The sequence below is a fragment of the Coffea eugenioides genome, unplaced genomic scaffold (genome assembly GCF_003713205.1).
Source record: "Coffea eugenioides isolate CCC68of unplaced genomic scaffold, Ceug_1.0 ScVebR1_2482;HRSCAF=3514, whole genome shotgun sequence".
Taxonomy (NCBI): domain Eukaryota; kingdom Viridiplantae; phylum Streptophyta; class Magnoliopsida; order Gentianales; family Rubiaceae; genus Coffea; species Coffea eugenioides.
The window spans coordinates 8,280-24,862 of record NW_020862974.1 but is presented as its reverse complement, the minus strand read 5'-3'; the positions used below and the strand labels follow the sequence as shown (position 1 = coordinate 24,862).

The window sequence follows — 16,583 nt, the reverse complement described above, 5'->3', positions numbered from 1 at the left end:
CTGTCCCCAGGTGCTGTGATTGTGAAGTGTTGGAATGTTATATTGTTGCATCCGAAAAGATTCACGTGAAACAGTTTGCTGTTCAAAGAAGTTAGGTCGCGGATGACAGTGTTGTTGACGAAATTCAAGCTCAAAGTCTGCAATTTCAAGTTAAAAAAGGCACAACAATCAGATTACTAATTGAACTCGTGTATCGTTGGCAAAACATTCATAGGTATGTATTCAATGTTGTAAAAGCTGGCTCACATTTGGAAGTTTGCTGCATTCGGTTTTTACACGACATTCATTTTGGGTCCAAGCTTTGGCTCCTTGGCCATCCAAGGTACCACCTCCGGAGAGTGTCAATTGGTCAACGTATATAATTGTCATCCATTCCTTATCCTTGCTTATTTGTGCAGGATCTTCAGGTGCTTTGATGGTGCCTTGTATTTGAATCTCAACGGGAGCTTTGCAAGGACCTTCAAGGTTCGCTTCTTTCAATAAAAATGTGCCATTTGGAATCAAAATTGTAGATGCTGTTGTAGAATTACATGCTTGTTTCCAAGCATCCGCCAAAACCTGCAATAATGGCAAATCTTTTAGAGCCCAATTGTTTATTTCAATGGGGACAATGCTTTCGACAAATCACGAACTTTTCTCCAAATTTTGGTGAACTGATCAATCAACCAAATCAATTTCGATGTATGTAGCTTCTGCATTAAGATTAAGATTAATTACCTGACTCATGTCAGCACTGCCATCTGGTTTTGCGCCAAGTTGAGTGACATCAATAGGTCCAGTTTGGGCCTGGGCAATGCATGTAAAGAACAGCCATGAACACAACAATATGATGTCTAATGCTCTTGCCATCTTTTGCTCTTCTTTTTTTTTTCTTTTTTTTTCCCACTATTTGCGTTTGTTTTATTTGAATAGTGTAATCTTAACAACAGTTGTAGCTTTTTTATAGTGGTGACAAGGAGTTTGGCACCGTTAGTTACCAAAATTTATGTTCGTGGTTCGTAAGAGACTCGAGTGTTGTGGTACAGTTGTGGCCATAACTTCGGTTACCGTTCTTCCCTTTCTCTATCCCACCATCTCTCCCTTCTTGATCTCCTAATCTGGTCAAAACATCAACCTTATATTAACTAAAAACGGTTAATTAGAATGGCAGATATAGGATGGATTTTTTCAACGCGGGTGGATCTCCTGATGGTCAATGGTTTGCAACTTTGAATAGTAATTTGAAATCTTTAGAGCTTATAGTTCTTCGCAGTAAAGTGATTAACAATGTGCTAAACTAAAGGGATCGTTGTATTAATAGGATTCCAAAATTATCGAAATCGAGTTGCTTGGAATGTATTAATAGGATTCCAAAATTATCCAAATTGAGCTACATCGAATCAGATTCTTTTGAAAGAGATAATTTTTTATTTTAGAAATGATGTATATTGGCCTGCACACATATACTTTTGCAAATGGCTAATTTTTCTATGGTCCCTTATGGTTTGTCATAAAACGAAGACATCCCTTGTAGTAATTTTAAAGATCTACAATGACCTCCCTATTCAAGACTATCAAGTTTTTTTCCTTTATTTTGATTTTTGCCTATGCTTAATTCGACTGTGAAGACAATATCTCATTTGGATCTATAAAATTTCACAATGACAAATTTGGGTGTTTGCAGTATATATACTTTGTGATATTAATGCCTCAAAGCTAAAATGCTTATATATGAGCATGTTAAAATTGAAGAGTGGTAAACTCGTAAAACTAGAGGTAGCACTTTGCTTAATTTGACAAACTTCAAGAAAGGCTGGTGTAATATAATCTTTCGTGAATCACAATCGGTGGACGAGATGGCTGTACAGTACAAATACCCAAAGAATCAAGATTCAAGATAACTATGTCATATAAAATGTGGTTTAACAGTTTCTTTTTTCCGTTTTCTTAATTTGCACGAGTTCATATTTTCTCATTTTAAGTGAAAACATGAACATGTTCTTGTTCCAAATAGGCAAGTTGTTAAAGCAAACATCTTTTCTCCGGTTTATACATGAAACGTAGACATTGCTTAAATTTTGGAAGGTCAGGTGCCACTGATCGCATATATGACATTTGATCAAGATTGATTTCAAAAAGCTATCAAATTTATTCATCAGTTTGTAGACACTAATCGAATCTCTTTCTTTATTTTCTTCTGAATTAACCTCAAGAAACTTTATTGTTTTTCAATGAATAATATCCATAATATTCGGGTGCAACTGGCTGATTGCCTATCGAGGAAAATTTCTACAAATAATGGTAAAAAAAAAGGTATTTGTCGGGATCTATCACATTCGTCTCATGTTGTAGCATCGCTGTACATGGGGACCGCATATCTCATGTACGGCGACCGGCTAAATTTTATTTGTTTCTAAAAATTTTTTTTAAACCAAAACTTGTACGGTGACATATTTTTTTTTTTTTACATTCTAGTCCCAAGGGAGTAGAATGCAAAATGTCAAACAAAAAAATAGGAATAGTGTAGCTACATATATCATGTGTGGCTACACATTGATAGTTTTTTTTAAATTTTGAGTGCGGTTACACTTGGAATGATTATGATTCTGATCCAAAGAAGAATAAGAAAATTTCAAGCATCTTTACTTGGAGTAATATATCCTATGCTTTTGGTGTCCAAAAGGGAAAAACAATTGATAATTTGAAATACTTCACTTGTAATTTATACTTGTCATTGGAAAATTTTTTGTATGTGTGTAAAATCATTACTATCGTTTGTGCTTCATAGGAAAATTATATGAAATATATCTGTCCACAACTTAATAGTACATATCATTAAAAAAAATATGAACCTACTTGGGGACAAGCTTTTTTGTATCTATTGGAGAGAGATGTGTTGTATGAGTTTGAAGAAAGTCAAGTATATGTGTTGCTTGAGAAATCTAAAAAATAATTGAGATTCTGCCAATGTGTACAATGCTTTTATAAGAAGATAGTTTTCGGCCAAACTATTGAAAAGATTGCACACTGTTAAATGTTAGGAAAACAAGTAGTCTGGTTGCACTGGTATAAGGCCCAGGATGTGCTAAAAGAATTAAATTGAGACTACACGAACAATTCAAAACAAAAAAAAATTCAAAATCATGTGCAGCGATACTCTTACATCTTTTAGCATTGTGCATTTCAGTCCCGAGGGACTGGAATGTTAAAAAAAATTAATGTGGTGTCACATATTTTGGCTAAAAAAAATTATGTGCAAGGACGGTAGAAGAAGAAATAGATATGGCAGAGTACCACTTTTGCTTTTTTTAAAAAAAAAAAAATATTATTTTGGAAAATTGGTAGTTATCAGTACCAAAAATCCAACTCCCCATCCGGCATGCTATTTTCTCTTTTCGTAATCTTTGTCCCAATTTTTGATGCTCAATTTGGAATTGGAAGCAGCATTTTCGTTATAGAAGTGTTGGGGTCGAATAGGTTTAAGAACAGAGACAAGTTTTACTCCATGACGTTAGTGTCATTATACTTGTATTTATGATGAGTGCAGCTGGGTTATTGGTCGATTTTAGGCAGCTTTATCTAAATCTTGGACCAAAATAAATAATCATTCCAACAATTACCTAAGCGCACAGTAATATATCCTAATTTGTGTACAATCACTAATACTAGTAATCTCATCTGGAAAAAGCAAAAAAATTCTGGGTGGACATACATGTGAATTTGTTTGTATGGTGCTAATTTATTTCCAAAACATAAAATGGGCATGCTTATTGTTTTCTTAGCCGATGATCTGTTGTGAATATAGGTACTCCTAAATTGTTGGTAAAGTAATTAGTTTATTCCTAATCCATCTGGATAAGATTATATTATCTCAAAATACAACATGTTATATATATATATATATACATATATTAAATTTACATTGTCGACTTTATGAGACAGAATTTCTATATTTTTCATTTTCTTCGACCAATTTTATTTTTGAAAACTTTATTTAAGTTTGGTATTCTTTAATCTATGGAAGGTCATTAGTATAAAAGAATTGGCTTTTTTTGATTTGTGTCATTCCATGTCATTTGTTATACTGTGCCACCCACTTAATCCTTCTCCACTGCCCACCCAGCAAACTCATTTACCTACCAGACCTGTGCGTTGTTCAACTTGATAGTAAATGACACACAAGTTGTGAGAGTTCAGTTATTGGGTTAACTTTGTACATGTGAAAGTAGATGAACAAACACTTTATGTTTTTCTTTGGACTTGGTGGCCTGAATTTTTTTTGCCAAGGGGAAGTAATTCTTTGCGTAGAAGTTGTATGCATGCTTATCTTGGTTATTATTTCTTATTATGCGAGAAAAAGTTCGATAATGTTGCAATCACTAAAGTTGACCCAATGATTATGGGAAGGCTTCAAGTCGAATCTAGAGACTGATAGTTGGGGACAAAAAAGATATGGGGAGAGATGAGAGGATAGAAAATAAAAAGTTCATTAGCATTGCAATAAATTTGCTTAATATGAAGTAAGATGCAATGTTTTTTTACTTGAATAGATGCATTTTGTTTGAACATGAGCAATATGCATTCTTTTGGGTGTAGTGTTTATTAACAATGGGTTGCAAGTAATCCTATATATCTGATTGTTCTTGACTACAGCGGTTTATTGTCATTAGTTTAAACTTCATTGGCAGAGATAGTTGATTTTCTCTCTTTTTTCTCTATTCTTTTTCCTTAATTTTAAGTACACTGCAACACAAAGAACAAGCAAAACGTTCCTTCTCCCGCAAGTACTTTTTTAACAGGGATATTGACAATAAATAAGAAAGTTTGATATGTGACATAACTAATGATGAAGTGTAATGTAGATAAAAGTTTTAGTTGGGAGTGTGGTAATTTAATGACCATTACAAGTTAAATTTCCTGTTTGTAAAGGAGAATTTCGTCTTTGTAACAGTTGATACAATTAATTGAAAAACAACAAACATAATTATAAGATGAAGGGTATTAGAATACGACAAAAATTGAGACTATTTTATTTGTTTTCAAAAGTATCAAAACTAATGATATTTTCATACATAGTATGGATTCATCTAACAAAATTACTTCTTGAATGGATTCAAAAAATAATAAGACCTGAAATCTATTTGTCAGAAAGGGGGAAAGAAAAAAAAGGAGAAAAAAAAATTTCGAACTCGTTCCTACGCTTGCGGGAATCTAAGCAGCCTGAGCCGGAACGGTAGCATTGGCGCAGATTGGAGGGTTCAGCTTACCACTCAGAGCTGGCTTCACATTGGCACAATTGCTTGACACATTCCCTTGATTGCCATTGTATGCCAAGTCAATGTCAGCAACCTCTACACCCTCGCATGGGATACTCTTACTGCAAAGAAGAGTCACAACAGCTGGTGTTGCTGAAGTGCCAGTGATGTTCTTGAAGCTGACCTGAGCAATCTTAACACTTGATGGGGCCTGTAAATCAAAAGAACGAGGAGAGAAAAAAATTAGCTCGAAAAGAAATGCAGTTTAGAATTTGATTGTCTTAGCATGCATGTTTTTTAACTTACAGTGTTTGTGCATTGGTTGTTTGGGCAATATTCTTGATCAATGATCACTGGATTGCTGACATTTTGCATGATAATACCTTCAAAGTGCATATTGGTGGCACTGCCACTTTTAGAAGCTGGCCAGCTCTTTACTCTTACACCATTTAAAGTACCGGAGATGGTGCAGTCGGTAACAAAGATACCCTCAACAGGCAGTTCATTGTCATACCTTCCAAGACTTCCAACACTGATTCCATGGCCAGGTCCACATGTCACTTTGCTTATGTTAACTTGTTTGGCACCATCGCCAATTGAGATGCAATCGTCCCCGGTTCCTATGTTTGAATCCGTGATGACTACTCCAGTGGAATGTCCAATGTGAATACCATCAGTGTTGGGACTGTCCCCAGGTGCTGTGATTGTGAAGTGTTGGAATGTTATATTGTTGCATCCGAAAAGATTCACGTGAAACAGTTTGCTGTTCAAAGAAGTTAGGTCGCGGATGACAGTGTTGTTGACGAAATTCAAGCTCAAAGTCTGCAATTTCAAGTTAAAAAAGGCACAACAATCAGATTACTAATTGAACTCGTGTATCGTTGGCAAAACATTCATAGGTATGTATTCAATGTTGTAAAAGCTGGCTCACATTTGGAAGTTTGCTGCATTCGGTTTTTACACGACATTCATTTTGGGTCCAAGCTTTGGCTCCTTGGCCATCCAAGGTACCACCTCCGGAGAGTGTCAATTGGTCAACGTATATAATTGTCATCCATTCCTTATCCTTGCTTATTTGTGCAGGATCTTCAGGTGCTTTGATGGTGCCTTGTATTTGAATCTCAACGGGAGCTTTGCAAGGACCTTCAAGGTTCGCTTCTTTCAATAAAAATGTGCCATTTGGAATCAAAATTGTAGATGCTGTTGTAGAATTACATGCTTGTTTCCAAGCATCCGCCAAAACCTGCAATAATGGCAAATCTTTTAGAGCCCAATTGTTTATTTCAATGGGGACAATGCTTTCGACAAATCACGAACTTTTCTCCAAATTTTGGTGAACTGATCAATCAACCAAATCAATTTCGATGTATGTAGCTTCTGCATTAAGATTAAGATTAATTACCTGACTCATGTCAGCACTGCCATCTGGTTTTGCGCCAAGTTGAGTGACATCAATAGGTCCAGTTTGGGCCTGGGCAATGCATGTAAAGAACAGCCATGAACACAACAATATGATGTCTAATGCTCTTGCCATCTTTTGCTCTTCTTTTTTTTTTCTTTTTTTTTCCCACTATTTGCGTTTGTTTTATTTGAATAGTGTAATCTTAACAACAGTTGTAGCTTTTTTATAGTGGTGACAAGGAGTTTGGCACCGTTAGTTACCAAAATTTATGTTCGTGGTTCGTAAGAGACTCGAGTGTTGTGGTACAGTTGTGGCCATAACTTCGGTTACCGTTCTTCCCTTTCTCTATCCCACCATCTCTCCCTTCTTGATCTCCTAATCTGGTCAAAACATCAACCTTATATTAACTAAAAACGGTTAATTAGAATGGCAGATATAGGATGGATTTTTTCAACGCGGGTGGATCTCCTGATGGTCAATGGTTTGCAACTTTGAATAGTAATTTGAAATCTTTAGAGCTTATAGTTCTTCGCAGTAAAGTGATTAACAATGTGCTAAACTAAAGGGATCGTTGTATTAATAGGATTCCAAAATTATCGAAATCGAGTTGCTTGGAATGTATTAATAGGATTCCAAAATTATCCAAATTGAGCTACATCGAATCAGATTCTTTTGAAAGAGATAATTTTTTATTTTAGAAATGATGTATATTGGCCTGCACACATATACTTTTGCAAATGGCTAATTTTTCTATGGTCCCTTATGGTTTGTCATAAAACGAAGACATCCCTTGTAGTAATTTTAAAGATCTACAATGACCTCCCTATTCAAGACTATCAAGTTTTTTTCCTTTATTTTGATTTTTGCCTATGCTTAATTCGACTGTGAAGACAATATCTCATTTGGATCTATAAAATTTCACAATGACAAATTTGGGTGTTTGCAGTATATATACTTTGTGATATTAATGCCTCAAAGCTAAAATGCTTATATATGAGCATGTTAAAATTGAAGAGTGGTAAACTCGTAAAACTAGAGGTAGCACTTTGCTTAATTTGACAAACTTCAAGAAAGGCTGGTGTAATATAATCTTTCGTGAATCACAATCGGTGGACGAGATGGCTGTACAGTACAAATACCCAAAGAATCAAGATTCAAGATAACTATGTCATATAAAATGTGGTTTAACAGTTTCTTTTTTCCGTTTTCTTAATTTGCACGAGTTCATATTTTCTCATTTTAAGTGAAAACATGAACATGTTCTTGTTCCAAATAGGCAAGTTGTTAAAGCAAACATCTTTTCTCCGGTTTATACATGAAACGTAGACATTGCTTAAATTTTGGAAGGTCAGGTGCCACTGATCGCATATATGACATTTGATCAAGATTGATTTCAAAAAGCTATCAAATTTATTCATCAGTTTGTAGACACTAATCGAATCTCTTTCTTTATTTTCTTCTGAATTAACCTCAAGAAACTTTATTGTTTTTCAATGAATAATATCCATAATATTCGGGTGCAACTGGCTGATTGCCTATCGAGGAAAATTTCTACAAATAATGGTAAAAAAAAAGGTATTTGTCGGGATCTATCACATTCGTCTCATGTTGTAGCATCGCTGTACATGGGGACCGCATATCTCATGTACGGCGACCGGCTAAATTTTATTTGTTTCTAAATTTTTTTTAAACCAAAACTTGTACGGTGACATATTTTTTTTTTTTTACATTCTAGTCCCAAGGGAGTAGAATGCAAAATGTCAAACAAAAAAATAGGAATAGTGTAGCTACATATATCATGTGTGGCTACACATTGATAGTTTTTTTTAAATTTTGAGTGCGGTTACACTTGGAATGATTATGATTCTGATCCAAAGAAGAATAAGAAAATTTCAAGCATCTTTACTTGGAGTAATATATCCTATGCTTTTGGTGTCCAAAAGGGAAAAACAATTGATAATTTGAAATACTTCACTTGTAATTTATACTTGTCATTGGAAAATTTTTTGTATGTGTGTAAAATCATTACTATCGTTTGTGCTTCATAGGAAAATTATATGAAATATATCTGTCCACAACTTAATAGTACATATCATTAAAAAAAAATATGAACCTACTTGGGGACAAGCTTTTTTGTATCTATTGGAGAGAGATGTGTTGTATGAGTTTGAAGAAAGTCAAGTATATGTGTTGCTTGAGAAATCTAAAAAATAATTGAGATTCTGCCAATGTGTACAATGCTTTTATAAGAAGATAGTTTTCGGCCAAACTATTGAAAAGATTGCACACTGTTAAATGTTAGGAAAACAAGTAGTCTGGTTGCACTGGTATAAGGCCCAGGATGTGCTAAAAGAATTAAATTGAGACTACACGAACAATTCAAAACAAAAAAAAATTCAAAATCATGTGCAGCGATACTCTTACATCTTTTAGCATTGTGCATTTCAGTCCCGAGGGACTGGAATGTTAAAAAAAATTAATGTGGTGTCACATATTTTGGCTAAAAAAAATTATGTGCAAGGACGGTAGAAGAAGAAATAGATATGGCAGAGTACCACTTTTGCTTTTTTAAAAAAAAAAAAAATATTATTTTGGAAAATTGGTAGTTATCAGTACCAAAAATCCAACTCCCCGTCCGGCATGCTATTTTCTCTTTTCGTAATCTTTGTCCCAATTTTTGATGCTCAATTTGGAATTGGAAGCAGCATTTTCGTTATAGAAGTGTTGGGGTCGAATAGGTTTAAGAACAGAAACAAGTTTTACTCCATGACGTTAGTGTCATTATACTTGTATTTATGATGAGTGCAGCTGGGTTATTGGTCGATTTTAGGCAGCTTTATCTAAATCTTGGACCAAAATAAATAATCATTCCAACAATTACCTAAGCGCACAGTAATATATCCTAATTTGTGTACAATCACTAATACTAGTAATCTCATCTGGAAAAAGCAAAAAAATTCTGGGTGGACATACATGTGAATTTGTTTGTATGGTGCTAATTTATTTCCAAAACATAAAATGGGCATGCTTATTGTTTTCTTAGCCGATGATCTGTTGTGAATATAGGTACTCCTAAATTGTTGGTAAAGTAATTAGTTTATTCCTAATCCATCTGGATAAGATTATATTATCTCAAAATACAACATGTTATATATATATATATACATATATTAAATTTACATTGTCGACTTTATGAGACAGAATTTCTATATTTTTCATTTTCTTCGACCAATTTTCTTTTTGAAAACTTTATTTAAGTTTGGTATTCTTCATGCTATTTTTTCTTTTTATGGTTTTTAGATTATTTATAACTCCAACTCTATGACACTGTCATTTTTTACCAATGTTATTGTACACTCATAATATTATTATGCTTAATAATTACACTACGATATTTCTATCTACAAAGCAGTACTGTTAAGTGGGTAAAACGATTATGCACATCAAAGGGCAGGAATAACAATGGAGTTTATATCAATGGCTTAATTTGTATCATTAATCTATGGAAGGTCATTAGTATAAAAGAATTGGCTTTTTGGATTTGTGTCATTCCATGTCATTTTTTATACTGCGCCACCCACTTAATCCTTCTCCACTGCCCACCCAGCAAACTCATTTACCTACCAGACCTGTGCGTTGTTCAACTTGATAGTAAATGACACACAAGTTGTGAGAGTTCAGTTATTGGGTTAACTTTGTACATGTGAAAGTAGATGAACAAACACTTTATGTTTTTCTTTGGACTTGGTGGCCTGAATTTTTTTTGCCAAGGGGAAGTAATTCTTTGCGTAGAAGTTGTATGCATGCTTATCTTGGTTATTATTTCTTATTATGCGAGAAAAAGTTCGATAATGTTGCAATCACTAAAGTTGACCCAATGATTATGGGAAGGCTTCAAGTCGAATCTAGAGACTGATAGTTGGGGACAAAAAAGATATGGGGAGAGATGAGAGGATAGAAAATAAAAAGTTCATTAGCATTGCAATAAATTTGCTTAATATGAAGTAAGATGCAATGTTTTTTTACTTGAATAGATGCATTTTGTTTGAACATGAGCAATATGCATTCTTTTGGGTGTAGTGTTTATTAACAATGGGTTGCAAGTAATCCTATATATCTGATTGTTCTTGACTACAGCGGTTTATTGTCATTAGTTTAAACTTCATTGGCAGAGATAGTTGATTTTCTCTCTTTTTTCTCTATTCTTTTTCCTTAATTTTAAGTACACTGCAACACAAAGAACAAGCAAAACGTTCCTTCTCCCGCAAGTACTTTTTTAACAGGGATATTGACAATAAATAAGAAAGTTTGATATGTGACATAACTAATGATGAAGTGTAATGTAGATAAAAGTTTTAGTTGGGAGTGTGGTAATTTAATGACCATTACAAGTTAAATTTCCTGTTTGTAAAGGAGAATTTCGTCTTTGTAACAGTTGATACAATTAATTGAAAAACAACAAACATAATTATAAGATGAAGGGTATTAGAATACGACAAAAATTGAGACTATTTTATTTGTTTTCAAAAGTATCAAAACTAATGATATTTTCATACATAGTATGGATTCATCTAACAAAATTACTTCTTGAATGGATTCAAAAAATAATAAGACCTGAAATCTATCTGTCAGAAAGGGGGAAAGAAAAAAAAGGAGAAAAAAAAATTTCGAACTCGTTCCTACGCTTGCGGGAATCTAAGCAGCCTGAGCCGGAACGGTAGCATTGGCGCAGATTGGAGGGTTCAGCTTACCACTCAGAGCTGGCTTCACATTGGCACAATTGCTTGACACATTTCCTTGATTGCCATTGTATGCCAAGTCAATGTCAGCAACCTCTACACCCTCGCATGGGATACTCTTACTGCAAAGAAGAGTCACAACAGCTGGTGTTGCTGAAGTGCCAGTGATGTTCTTGAAGCTGACCTGAGCAATCTTAACACTTGATGGGGCCTGTAAATCAAAAGAACGAGGAGAGAAAAAAATTAGCTCGAAAAGAAATGCAGTTTAGAATTTGATTGTCTTAGCATGCATGTTTTTTAACTTACAGTGTTTGTGCATTGGTTGTTTGGGCAATATTCTTGATCAATGATCACTGGATTGCTGACATTTTGCATGATAATACCTTCAAAGTGCATATTGGTGGCACTGCCACTTTTAGAAGCTGGCCAGCTCTTTACTCTTACACCATTTAAAGTACCGGAGATGGTGCAGTCGGTAACAAAGATACCCTCAACAGGCAGTTCATTGTCATACCTTCCAAGACTTCCAACACTGATTCCATGGCCAGGTCCACATGTCACTTTGCTTATGTTAACTTGTTTGGCACCATCGCCAATTGAGATGCAATCGTCCCCGGTTCCTATGTTTGAATCCGTGATGACTACTCCAGTGGAATGTCCAATGTGAATACCATCAGTGTTGGGACTGTCCCCAGGTGCTGTGATTGTGAAGTGTTGGAATGTTATATTGTTGCATCCGAAAAGATTCACGTGAAACAGTTTGCTGTTCAAAGAAGTTAGGTCGCGGATGACAGTGTTGTTGACGAAATTCAAGCTCAAAGTCTGCAATTTCAAGTTAAAAAAGGCACAACAATCAGATTACTAATTGAACTCGTGTATCGTTGGCAAAACATTCATAGGTATGTATTCAATGTTGTAAAAGCTGGCTCACATTTGGAAGTTTGCTGCATTCGGTTTTTACACGACATTCATTTTGGGTCCAAGCTTTGGCTCCTTGGCCATCCAAGGTACCACCTCCGGAGAGTGTCAATTGGTCAACGTATATAATTGTCATCCATTCCTTATCCTTGCTTATTTGTGCAGGATCTTCAGGTGCTTTGATGGTGCCTTGTATTTGAATCTCAACGGGAGCTTTGCAAGGACCTTCAAGGTTCGCTTCTTTCAATAAAAATGTGCCATTTGGAATCAAAATTGTAGATGCTGTTGTAGAATTACATGCTTGTTTCCAAGCATCCGCCAAAACCTGCAATAATGGCAAATCTTTTAGAGCCCAATTGTTTATTTCAATGGGGACAATGCTTTCGACAAATCACGAACTTTTCTCCAAATTTTGGTGAACTGATCAATCAACCAAATCAATTTCGATGTATGTAGCTTCTGCATTAAGATTAAGATTAATTACCTGACTCATGTCAGCACTGCCATCTGGTTTTGCGCCAAGTTGAGTGACATCAATAGGTCCAGTTTGGGCCTGGGCAATGCATGTAAAGAACAGCCATGAACACAACAATATGATGTCTAATGCTCTTGCCATCTTTTGCTCTTCTTTTTTTTTTCTTTTTTTTTCCCACTATTTGCGTTTGTTTTATTTGAATAGTGTAATCTTAACAACAGTTGTAGCTTTTTTATAGTGGTGACAAGGAGTTTGGCACCGTTAGTTACCAAAATTTATGTTCGTGGTTCGTAAGAGACTCGAGTGTTGTGGTACAGTTGTGGCCATAACTTCGGTTACCGTTCTTCCCTTTCTCTATCCCACCATCTCTCCCTTCTTGATCTCCTAATCTGGTCAAAACATCAACCTTATATTAACTAAAAACGGTTAATTAGAATGGCAGATATAGGATGGATTTTTTCAACGCGGGTGGATCTCCTGATGGTCAATGGTTTGCAACTTTGAATAGTAATTTGAAATCTTTAGAGCTTATAGTTCTTCGCAGTAAAGTGATTAACAATGTGCTAAACTAAAGGGATCGTTGTATTAATAGGATTCCAAAATTATCGAAATCGAGTTGCTTGGAATGTATTAATAGGATTCCAAAATTATCCAAATTGAGCTACATCGAATCAGATTCTTTTGAAAGAGATAATTTTTTATTTTAGAAATGATGTATATTGGCCTGCACACATATACTTTTGCAAATGGCTAATTTTTCTATGGTCCCTTATGGTTTGTCATAAAACGAAGACATCCCTTGTAGTAATTTTAAAGATCTACAATGACCTCCCTATTCAAGACTATCAAGTTTTTTTCCTTTATTTTGATTTTTGCCTATGCTTAATTCGACTGTGAAGACAATATCTCATTTGGATCTATAAAATTTCACAATGACAAATTTGGGTGTTTGCAGTATATATACTTTGTGATATTAATGCCTCAAAGCTAAAATGCTTATATATGAGCATGTTAAAATTGAAGAGTGGTAAACTCGTAAAACTAGAGGTAGCACTTTGCTTAATTTGACAAACTTCAAGAAAGGCTGGTGTAATATAATCTTTCGTGAATCACAATCGGTGGACGAGATGGCTGTACAGTACAAATACCCAAAGAATCAAGATTCAAGATAACTATGTCATATAAAATGTGGTTTAACAGTTTCTTTTTTCCGTTTTCTTAATTTGCACGAGTTCATATTTTCTCATTTTAAGTGAAAACATGAACATGTTCTTGTTCCAAATAGGCAAGTTGTTAAAGCAAACATCTTTTCTCCGGTTTATACATGAAACGTAGACATTGCTTAAATTTTGGAAGGTCAGGTGCCACTGATCGCATATATGACATTTGATCAAGATTGATTTCAAAAAGCTATCAAATTTATTCATCAGTTTGTAGACACTAATCGAATCTCTTTCTTTATTTTCTTCTGAATTAACCTCAAGAAACTTTATTGTTTTTCAATGAATAATATCCATAATATTCGGGTGCAACTGGCTGATTGCCTATCGAGGAAAATTTCTACAAATAATGGTAAAAAAAAAGGTATTTGTCGGGATCTATCACATTCGTCTCATGTTGTAGCATCGCTGTACATGGGGACCGCATATCTCATGTACGGCGACCGGCTAAATTTTATTTGTTTCTAAAAATTTTTTTTAAACCAAAACTTGTACGGTGACATATTTTTTTTTTTTTACATTCTAGTCCCAAGGGAGTAGAATGCAAAATGTCAAACAAAAAAATAGGAATAGTGTAGCTACATATATCATGTGTGGCTACACATTGATAGTTTTTTTTAAATTTTGAGTGCGGTTACACTTGGAATGATTATGATTCTGATCCAAAGAAGAATAAGAAAATTTCAAGCATCTTTACTTGGAGTAATATATCCTATGCTTTTGGTGTCCAAAAGGGAAAAACAATTGATAATTTGAAATACTTCACTTGTAATTTATACTTGTCATTGGAAAATTTTTTGTATGTGTGTAAAATCATTACTATCGTTTGTGCTTCATAGGAAAATTATATGAAATATATCTGTCCACAACTTAATAGTACATATCATTAAAAAAAATATGAACCTACTTGGGGACAAGCTTTTTTGTATCTATTGGAGAGAGATGTGTTGTATGAGTTTGAAGAAAGTCAAGTATATGTGTTGCTTGAGAAATCTAAAAAATAATTGAGATTCTGCCAATGTGTACAATGCTTTTATAAGAAGATAGTTTTCGGCCAAACTATTGAAAAGATTGCACACTGTTAAATGTTAGGAAAACAAGTAGTCTGGTTGCACTGGTATAAGGCCCAGGATGTGCTAAAAGAATTAAATTGAGACTACACGAACAATTCAAAACAAAAAAAAATTCAAAATCATGTGCAGCGATACTCTTACATCTTTTAGCATTGTGCATTTCAGTCCCGAGGGACTGGAATGTTAAAAAAAATTAATGTGGTGTCACATATTTTGGCTAAAAAAAATTATGTGCAAGGACGGTAGAAGAAGAAATAGATATGGCAGAGTACCACTTTTGCTTTTTTTAAAAAAAAAAAAATATTATTTTGGAAAATTGGTAGTTATCAGTACCAAAAATCCAACTCCCCATCCGGCATGCTATTTTCTCTTTTCGTAATCTTTGTCCCAATTTTTGATGCTCAATTTGGAATTGGAAGCAGCATTTTCGTTATAGAAGTGTTGGGGTCGAATAGGTTTAAGAACAGAGACAAGTTTTACTCCATGACGTTAGTGTCATTATACTTGTATTTATGATGAGTGCAGCTGGGTTATTGGTCGATTTTAGGCAGCTTTATCTAAATCTTGGACCAAAATAAATAATCATTCCAACAATTACCTAAGCGCACAGTAATATATCCTAATTTGTGTACAATCACTAATACTAGTAATCTCATCTGGAAAAAGCAAAAAAATTCTGGGTGGACATACATGTGAATTTGTTTGTATGGTGCTAATTTATTTCCAAAACATAAAATGGGCATGCTTATTGTTTTCTTAGCCGATGATCTGTTGTGAATATAGGTACTCCTAAATTGTTGGTAAAGTAATTAGTTTATTCCTAATCCATCTGGATAAGATTATATTATCTCAAAATACAACATGTTATATATATATATATACATATATTAAATTTACATTGTCGACTTTATGAGACAGAATTTCTATATTTTTCATTTTCTTCGACCAATTTTCTTTTTGAAAACTTTATTTAAGTTTGGTATTCTTCATGCTATTTTTTCTTTTTATGGTTTTTAGATTATTTATAACTCCAACTCTATGACACTGTCATTTTTTACCAATGTTATTGTACACTCATAATATTATTATGCTTAATAATTACACTACGATATTTCTATCTACAAAGCAGTACTGTTAAGTGGGTAAAACGATTATGCACATCAAAGGGCAGGAATAACAATGGAGTTTATATCAATGGCTTAATTTGTATCATTAATCTATGGAAGGTCATTAGTATAAAAGAATTGGCTTTTTGGATTTGTGTCATTCCATGTCATTTTTTATACTGCGCCACCCACTTAATCCTTCTCCACTGCCCACCCAGCAAACTCATTTACCTACCAGACCTGTGCGTTGTTCAACTTGATAGTAAATGACACACAAGTTGTGAGAGTTCAGTTATTGGGTTAACTTTGTACATGTGAAAGTAGATGAACAAACACTTTATGTTTTTCTTTGGACTTGGTGGCCTGAATTTTTTTTGCCAAGGGGAAGTAATTCTTTGCGTAGAAGTTGTATGCAT

At 34.3% G+C, this 16,583-nt stretch overlaps 3 protein-coding genes across 3 annotated transcripts; all 3 read right to left on the bottom strand.

The window, feature by feature from the left end:
- Positions 1-65: 65 nt before the first annotated feature.
- On the bottom strand, positions 66-849 carry LOC113756774 (polygalacturonase-like; the record flags this gene model as incomplete). The annotated part of the gene is made up of 3 exons (XM_027300311.1): positions 718-849; positions 247-558; positions 66-137 (listed from the first exon to the last, which is right to left on the bottom strand). Coding segments are annotated over exons 1-3 (516 nt in total), but the record flags the coding sequence as incomplete, so codon positions are not given.
- A 4,341-nt stretch (positions 850-5,190) lies between these two features.
- Positions 5,191-6,768, bottom strand: LOC113756772 (polygalacturonase-like). Its single transcript, XM_027300310.1, has 4 exons — positions 6,637-6,768; positions 6,166-6,477; positions 5,541-6,056; positions 5,191-5,445 (listed from the first exon to the last, which is right to left on the bottom strand). Exons 1-4 carry the CDS (start codon positions 6,766-6,768, stop codon positions 5,191-5,193), a joined length of 1,215 nt encoding a protein of 404 aa, XP_027156111.1.
- Positions 6,769-11,331: 4,563 nt separating this feature from the next.
- LOC113756771 (polygalacturonase-like) lies at positions 11,332-12,909 on the bottom strand. Its single transcript, XM_027300309.1, has 4 exons — positions 12,778-12,909; positions 12,307-12,618; positions 11,682-12,197; positions 11,332-11,586 (listed from the first exon to the last, which is right to left on the bottom strand). The coding sequence occupies exons 1-4, from the start codon at positions 12,907-12,909 to the stop codon at positions 11,332-11,334; spliced, it is 1,215 nt and encodes a 404-aa protein (XP_027156110.1).
- Between the last annotated feature and the right edge of the window lie 3,674 nt (positions 12,910-16,583).